Genomic DNA, 8,917 nt, shown 5'->3' with positions numbered 1-8,917 from the left:
GGGAGGAGGAAGGGGGAATTGTTGATATCTGGTACAAATGAATATCCAGCAACAGTGAATGGGTGCTTTCCTCTAGAGCATGGCTTTAACGATGGTTAAATTTTCACACATTATTGAAGACCCCTACCATACCATACATCTATATATACACCCACACTATATTAAAAGTGTGGTATTGAACATTTAGTATAGTCAACCTAGACAATGCTTACAATTTTTTGATTGCAAACAACAATTATCAATTATTGCCATCAGAATTAACAATTATCAGATTACATACATTATTTTACATCAATATTTAATGAATTTACAAATTCATTTAATTGATTGTTTGAAGTATCATATTTTGCATTGAAGTTTAGCTATTTAAGAAGTACACCTCTTAGTTGCCTGCAGGAAATATGAGATCTTCTGCATATTCTGAGTTCCAGTCTCGGTTGAATACATCTAGTAGTTGCTTCTGGAGGGTGTTGGGATCCTCTGAAGGCCCATCTGTAGCAGTGTTATTGACTGTCAGGCCAATACCAGCAGTCACGGTAAAGTAACTTCCATCCCAATTTGAGGTGCCTTTCATATCAAAACAATAAACAGTAGATTGTAATAATGCAAAATGATATAAAAACTGTGCAATAATAGAAAATTAGTGCACAATTTGGGATTAAAAAAAAAAAAAATCATTAGAAGTAAGACAAGGATATCACGACTGACTTGATAACATATACAGTTATATCAACATTATGACACCACCTAGTAATTAAATCATTCCTACAGAATACATACAGCTCTCTGAGTGTAATAATAATCTTGAAGCCATAGTAATCAGTAGGCCTACTCACTGAGTGGAAAGAGGCAATATGTATATAACATGCCTTTCCCAAAGTATACAAACAACCGACAATCAAGACCAGTGATGTATATGAAGAGGCCTGGGGCACCAAGCCAAGGATTTTTCTGGCCCCTCTACCCTGGGGACTGAGTTCAGGTAGGGTAGAGAGCCCATCCCAAGATTTTAAAATTTAAGATTTGATGTTTTTGACATGTTAAGGGCCCCGCTCAACTGATTTCGAGTAAAATGAAAAAAGCTGATGAATCTCACGGGACGCTTTAAAGTCTTGGGCCCCGAGATTTAGCTGGTTAGAGCTCATAGCTTTTACGCCGCTGCCACAAACGCTACATCTTTAATTGGACTGTCGCTTTAAAAACATATAAATAATAATAATAATATGTCGTTCTTATATAGCGCTTCATGCCTTTACAAGGCCTCTAAGCGCTTCACATTACTACCCCGGTCAATTGGATCAAACACATATGGAACACATTGAAACACCAAATTAAATTAGTAAATGAAATTATATTATCATTCCATAAATTGCAGCTAGTAATCAGCGCAGGTTGTGTTGGAGAGAGGCAACCGTAGATAAAGTGCCTTGCCCAAGGACACAAGCAATTTGCACAGCCAGAGTTTCGAACCCCCGACCTCAAGGTTGGGAGTCCAAGCCACAACCGGTGCGCCAACCGCTCCTACAACCAACCAACCGCTTATTAAAAAGATTGTCACTTCTAAAAATCTCTCATTATTAAGTTCAGTTGGATCATAAATACAAATATTTTATTGCCCATATACACGAAATTATGCACTGAAGTTTTAATTTCATAAAAATATCACTCATAATAGTGTAAACAAAACATACTGTAACTTACCAATATATGCAACATTATCTGTTACCATATACTTATTATGGTTTACCCTCACATACGGAATTTTCTTCTGCTCGTCTGTGGAAGTTGGAACTCTGAATAATTTCTGGAATGAAGTCGTAAAGAATATGAGTATGGTGACTCCAAAGAATGAAAAACTTGACGCCATAATTGATTCTATATTTCATTCTTTTATTAGAACACCGTCAAGAATGAATATAGTCCACGATGGTGAAAATACATCAAAACAAAAGAAAAGATAAATTCTGACCAATCAGAAAAAGACATGCAGATCTATAATGTAGGAGACAACATGAGCTGCTGATAAACAAAATGATTATTGTTAAGCAAAGTCTTAGTTAGCACCTTTGCTATAGATAAATAATGCAAGCTCTTTAAAGGCTCTGAGACCTTTAAAGACTGAACTGTATGTCAATTCTTGATTTTCATCATCAACATCTCATCAACTTAGTTTTCAATCATACTTCACACTGAAAGCTTTTGTTAGATAAATTGCCACATAGCATCTTTTGGGGGAGTCGAGTGGCCAATGCTGGTTCATTTCAGCCGCTGTCGCTGTGGAATGATGTGAATGTAGCACCTCTTTACGGTGGCTGAGATAGTCACAGACCACGCCCATATGCAATTCAGCACAATGACGCTGCAAGTTATATGGGTTATTCTCCTACACTTACCTTTACCCTTTACCTCTACCTTTAATATACAGTATTTTTAATGTGCTGTTTCCTGACAAACTCTTTTGACTGATCTCTATCATGGTTGTTAATGTTGTAGCTTTAATGTAAACTTTAATACTCAGACAAGACTTTTTTATACCATTTTTTGCAAACTTATTTTTTTAAAGATTGTCAGAGGAGGGTGGAAAAAAATAAAAATACAATTTTGTTTTCTTATATAGCAAATGGTTTGCCAAAAAGTCTCTACATAGCAGAAAATAACATTTTATTGTTGAACGTAACCAGTGTAGTAATGGCATGGTTAAATGCTTTAAATTCATATAATCAGGAAGAAATATATATCATATTTTTGGAGATTTCAAGGCAGCGACAGGCGTAATAAAAATGAAGAAAAACTTTTTTCTGAAATTTCCACTTTTTTGTGGCGGTGGGTGTGCTAATTGGCCAAATATAAAATTTTAATTTTATTCGAAAGCATCATTATTGGCGAGCGGCAGTTCGCTAAAAAGGTATAAAAAAATGTACAGTTCAGTTTGGTTTTCTTTGATGATTGTGTGGGGTCCTTCTGGTACTAAACTGGGCAGAACACCAGGACACAATGCCTTGCTCTTTTTTGAAGATTGTACAGTACATGCATATGGGTCATATTACACTCAAGAACAATTGATGTCACTTCCGAAAAAATGTTCCACATTTAATGCTTGATTCCAGCCCTCTGATTAAAATACAAGACCTGGATGGATTTTTTTTTAAATTTTTTTTTAATTCACTATAAATGTCATATCATATCTATATAAGTCTATTGGTTTTCCTTAGCTTTAAGCTAGTAATTTCAATCTTTTGTTTAATTTTTGACATATTGTTATAATTGTTACTATTGTATGAGGACTATATTGTAAATATGTTTTTAATTATTATGTGATATCCTCAGTTACCATCATCTTTTCTAATATATTTAAGTACTGAAGAAATCACACAATCACTCACTCAATTATTCAATCAATCAATTAATTACATATTAATATTATTATCTATCAGTTATATCATTACATACAACCAAAACTTACTCTCACCAATGTTAGTTATAATTTACAAGAAATATAGCATTTGTATCATTCACTTACCACATCAACTTTATTGTTTCGAATTTCATCTATAATTTTAAATGACCGAAGGTAGGGAAGCATTTTATATGACGTATGATTCCATATACTCCCTAAAATTTGAACAGTTACTCCACGCTCTATGGCTGCTTTCCTGAGACGGTCATCAATTACTGGCCAGAATCTATACAATGAGTATCAAAACTTGGATTAGATGCGTGTTAGCATGGATTAAATGTGTGTCAACATGATTAAATGTGTATCAACATGGATTAAATATGTTTTAACATGGATTAAAATGTGTCAACATGGATTGAATATGTGTCAACATTAATTAAATGTGTTAACATGGATTAAATGTGTGTCAACATAGATTAAATGTGTCAACATGATTAAAAGTCTGGTAAAAATTAATTCTCAATTATGTTATTTTCAACAATTCTACTACAGTAGTACTGTACAGTACTAGACATAGGCCTAGCCTACTGGCTAAGTTGACCTCAGGTCCAATTATTTAAGTTGCAGCTAAAAACTGCAGCACAAAGAATGATTCTTTTGTTCCAATAACAGTTCTTTGGTGTTCCTGGCACAGTATTGATTTCTAACAATTTATATTTCTTAAGAAAGGTTCTTTCTTGTCAGTAGAAACAGGCCCATACCTGTATGTCAACATAAATTAAATGTGTATTAACATGGCTTAAATATATATTTTTCTTATCAAAATTTATATCAATGTTATAACTGAAATATACATACAACTGTGGAATAGATCTACTTCCATATTCTGGAATAATTGGTAAATAGTCCATGACGGCAATTTTGATGAAACTTTTGGCTTCATCAATAACATGGAGAATGGCGTCAATATCGGACACCCTCCCTTCTGGACAAAATGGTGGCGGAGAGCTCTAATGATAAAAGAAAACAGTGTAATAGTGATGGACATGAAAAAACAAACAAGAGCCCTGCAGGGACCACAGTTGCAATGTGAGCATGTTATATAATTAGTTAGCATCAATCAATCAATCCACTTAGCATAAGTTTTTTAAAGACCTTTCTTTAAGGTTCCTTCCCGTGTGCCAAAACAAGCTTACATAACAAACATACTTTTTTGAAATTTTATCTAGCCATATATCATCAAAATAATGTGTTTAATAAATTGGCGGAAAAATATTAGTGGTGAATATACTCATCGACGGCACTGTGATAAAACGTTATCTTGTCCGCTTTTTGCATGAGTTGGTAATGTTTAAAGGGTGCCCCTACTTGTGCCGCATGAGCGTACTACAGGCAACATAACACAACAAACATACTTATGTCATTTATACGTTATCGTCTACGTGTATCTTCCCTGAACTACCAGCCATTGATTCAGTGGTTCTACAATGTGCAACGAAGAAGTTACAAATGCTAGAATGTTACCCAGATCGATTTTGACGAGTATACTTGTTCCTGGCGCCCTCAGCAACTCCCTGTGGGTGGGTATACTCGTCGTTGGCAGCCAATGTGTTAATCTCTGCACAAATAGATATGATTATTAATATGAGTAATAAAACGTACCGAGAGTACTACCCTGGCATCAGTATTATTAAATGGGACATGTAGAGTATTATTAAAGTTGAAGTCAGTCTTGAGATCTGCTGGCCACTTTGGTGGAACGGTGGCACCATCTTCACCAAGTTTCCAATAGACTTCAAACAGTTTTGACATGTCTTGAGCCAAACAGCTACAGTTATACACCGCTGCACCAAGCTCTTTAACCTTAACCAATATGTGAACAAAATAGAAAATGTCAAATAAGACAGGAAATAATAAGAATAATTATAGACTCAATTTAAAAGTTCATAAACTCTTTGAAGTATTTGACCAGGGGCAGATCCAGAAATGTTCAAAAGGTGGGGGGGGGGGGCCGATATTTGGGCCGATCAAGACAACCCTATCCTAGGGGGTCCGGGGTATGCCCCCACAACATTTTTGTGTTCTAGATGCCCAAAAATAACATTTGAGGCGTTCTAAGCCATCATTTTTTTCTTTTTCTTTCTTTTTTACCTCCTAAAAGGGTGGGGAGGGGGTGCCCCCAGATCCGCTCCTGTTGACTCTGTTGTTTGTATAATAAAAAACTGTTACCTTCTTGATTTCATGTTGGTAATAGCTTTTGCTGTTTTCAGAACAGCTTCATTCAGTGATCTAACGTCCAGCACATACTGCACCGATACAATGTTTGTATTTATTTATTTTATTCAATTTCCAGGTAAGCCAATTACAAAGAAACAATGGAAGACAAAATGAAAGGTCTAGCTGAGAAGTAACAGTATTCTGTGGATTGCCCAATGTGCAAAACACTATCAGAGTGGTTCTCCAATACCATACATAAATCAAAATAGCATAAATACCAGGGGCGGATTCAGAGGGGTGGGGGGGGGGGGTTGGCCCCGTTCGGACATCTCTGGATTCGCCCATGAATACAAGGATAAAAACACTTATTTTATGGATCGAGAATGCAATGTGATGAGATGTGTAACAAGCTATTTTTAGCGACAATCCCATCAGACTGCCAGCAAACAGCTGATGGCATTATAACATTAGGCCCTTGCAGAGAATGGGGATGTTTTTGTTGACTGTTGACTGACAATCATGGGAACATTGCATTGAATAATCACATGACAGGACTTATGCTGCCATGTGATTGAACAATCACATGACACCATAATTCCTTGTTTCATTTTTCTTTTAAAAATAAATTCTTGTGGGGAAACAAAGGTCAACCAAAGCACGCTATTTATCAATAGAGGTACTGCATTATATACTGCAATTCCAAGCTAACAAATAGTTTATTATTAAATAATGAACGCCAGCAGTCAATATAATTTTATAAACGGATGCTCATTTTATTAAATGCCAAAATGCACTATGTAACGGTTGTAACCAAGGTTTTAAAAGGTTGTTGCACTATTTTTAATAATTATTCCACTTTTGAACTATAGTCTTGGCAAATCGGACCACCATATGGCTGCTATTAACAAGCACTATATTCATGGTTTACAGTGTGTTTTATCTGGGTTTTGTAGTAAAACAAGCAAATTATAATTATGGTTGTAATTGTAAAACTGTAATTGAATTTCACCAGTAGTGTAATTGTAACTGTATTTGTAAATACAGTATATATTTATAAATCGATGATTAAATTGAGGGGGTACTAGCTCCCAAAATAAGTTAAATTTTAAGCATGATTTTTTGCTTGAAATATTTTTAAGGGGGGGGGGGGGGCGCGACTGGGGGATGCCTCACATCCCCTGGTTACGCCACTGCTGAATATGTGTATAGTGTATAAACAATCTATTGGCAGAAAAAGGCTATTACAATAAATAACAAGTTATCAGAAGAAAACAACTAAATGAGAAGCATGCAAAATACAGTATATCGTACCTGAGTGAGGGAACGAAAATCTATGTTTGCGCTTCCAACATAAAAATGTTTATCATCAACGAGCCACATTTTTGTGTGCAAAATTCCAGCACCCATCAGCCTGGTGAAGTTCAAAGCTCGTGCTTCGGCAGCTTTTGCTGCTACAAGTTCCTCAACATCTAGGTTTGGCAGGTAAGTACCATCTGGAATGCTATGAGCAATTCTGATTTGAATGCTTCGATTTGTACCAGCTTTCATGAGTTCCTTAAAAATTGTCTCTCCCTAAAAAGATCGGAAGCAACAGGAATTTAATAAAAGATGTATTTGATACAACCTTATTGGTGTACAGAGGTCTATCAAATTCCCAATTATTAATCTGAGGTACTATTATTAATACAAGCAATCAAGAAGGACAGAGTTCTTTAAATATCAGGACCAGGTAAAAATAACAAAAAGGCACAATTTTCAACTAGAGTATTCACTTCAGGGAGTGCATACCTGTACCTCCGCCGTGTGTCTGGATACCAAACAATACGAAGGCATGGTATGGGTGATTCCATTATTTTCCTTTATGCTTGAGGGTAAGTTCAAGGGAAAAAAAATCAAATTTCTGGCAATATCCTTACATTTTTCTTCCCAAAAGTTAATCATCTCTATCTTAATATTATGCACCATCTTAATATTATGCACCATTCCACTATATTTTATGATTATGCATTTCTTGCGCAATCTTGCTGACAGACAGACAGTGGTGAATATATAACCTCCTTGGCGGAGGTAAAAAATCAACATAAGGATCATGATTTAAAAGTGACAGTTGGTGGTTAAGGTGCTTTTCTTTAAATCCCAAAGTTTGGAGTTCAAGCTCTGTAAAATAAAAAAATGTAGAAACGATTTTAAAACAATACTGTAATTATACCTCTTTGGCTGAGGGGAAATCACCACTAATATTCAGATCATGCGGACGAAGCGTCCAATAGAATGAAGCAATATCAATTGTCTTCTCAGCAGAAAGTATCAAATTTAACCATGTTTGGTAGGTGGAAACATGGGAAGGGGCACCATCAGGATATGTCAGATTCTCCGGTATGCTCTCAACAAGAACAACTCTGGAAGAGGAGATAAATCAATCAAAAATCAAATTTCCAGAAAAAAAAAGGTGGTAGAAACTATACAGGAAAGCAACAAAGTAGGCCTATACTCTTGTTCTCACTGTAACATAATGTTGCTCAATGCAGCTCATTGTAATGGCATCTCAGCCAATCACAGGTTGCAGATTCAGGATGTTTACACATTTTAATGGCATCTCAGCCAATCACAGGTTGCAGAATCTGGACGTTTAGACACTTTAATGGCATCTCAGCCAAATGTTTAGAATACATTATAATGATCAGTGCTCATGCCAAATTATACTTGAAAATAATTTTTAACAAACATATAAAAACAATATTCCTTTACTCTTTGCAGAAACCTTTAACTTGGCTGATCAATTTAAGAATTTTGTAGATAAGATAAGATAACATTTATTGTCCAATAAAACAACTGGAAATTTGTTTTCTTCTGGGATATGCAAGATACAAGGCAAGATTAAAGTTAAAGTACAATATTTGTTAATATCAGTGAAAACATAATTATTTCATTGATGCACTGTACACTCAAGCATTTATTATCCTTTTAATGAGCTGTTCAAGGTTTTAATACTGTAAATTGATTGGTAAGGCCCATTAAAAAAATTTATTAGTTTATCACCCCTGCGCGCATGTTTTCTATGGTACTGAAAAAAATTTTTTTTTTGCAAAAAAAAAAAAAAATTAAAAAAAACCCCATTTCAATTTGTTTATTAAAAAAATTTTTTTTTTTTCATTTATTTATTTTATTAAATAGTTCGTAAGATATTGTTTGCATTATCTGAATCGTGTTTTAATTTGAATATCAGTGCACCAGCAAACAACCCAAGGTTGATATTTGGCTTTAGCAAAAAAAAAAAAAAAAAAAAGCCTCCCTCCCTCATAA

At 35.0% G+C, this 8,917-nt stretch overlaps 1 protein-coding gene across 3 annotated transcripts in view; it reads right to left on the bottom strand.

The window, feature by feature from the left end:
* Positions 1-6: 6 nt before the first annotated feature.
* The window catches only part of LOC117111921 (phospholipase D3-like), a 12,662-nt gene continuing 3,751 nt past the window's right edge, over positions 7-8,917 (bottom strand). For all 3 annotated transcript variants that reach the window (XM_033254958.1, XM_033254957.1, XM_033254959.1), the window contains 7 exons: positions 7,824-8,013; positions 6,926-7,186; positions 5,060-5,260; positions 4,256-4,407; positions 3,521-3,683; positions 1,702-1,804; positions 7-567 (listed from right to left, as the gene is read on the bottom strand). In XM_033254958.1, coding sequence (XP_033110849.1) covers positions 383-567; positions 1,702-1,804; positions 3,521-3,683; positions 4,256-4,407; positions 5,060-5,260; positions 6,926-7,186; positions 7,824-8,013 — 1,255 coding nt within the window. In that variant the 3' untranslated portion in view covers positions 7-382. The remainder of the gene's footprint in view (positions 568-1,701; positions 1,805-3,520; positions 3,684-4,255; positions 4,408-5,059; positions 5,261-6,925; positions 7,187-7,823; positions 8,014-8,917) is intronic.

Source organism: Anneissia japonica, unplaced genomic scaffold, assembly GCF_011630105.1.
Source record: "Anneissia japonica isolate Jap-2015-1 unplaced genomic scaffold, ASM1163010v1 scaffold1594_len1068242_cov183, whole genome shotgun sequence".
NCBI lineage: Eukaryota > Metazoa > Echinodermata > Crinoidea > Comatulida > Comatulidae > Anneissia > Anneissia japonica.
This window is presented reverse-complemented; position numbering and strand designations above follow the sequence as displayed.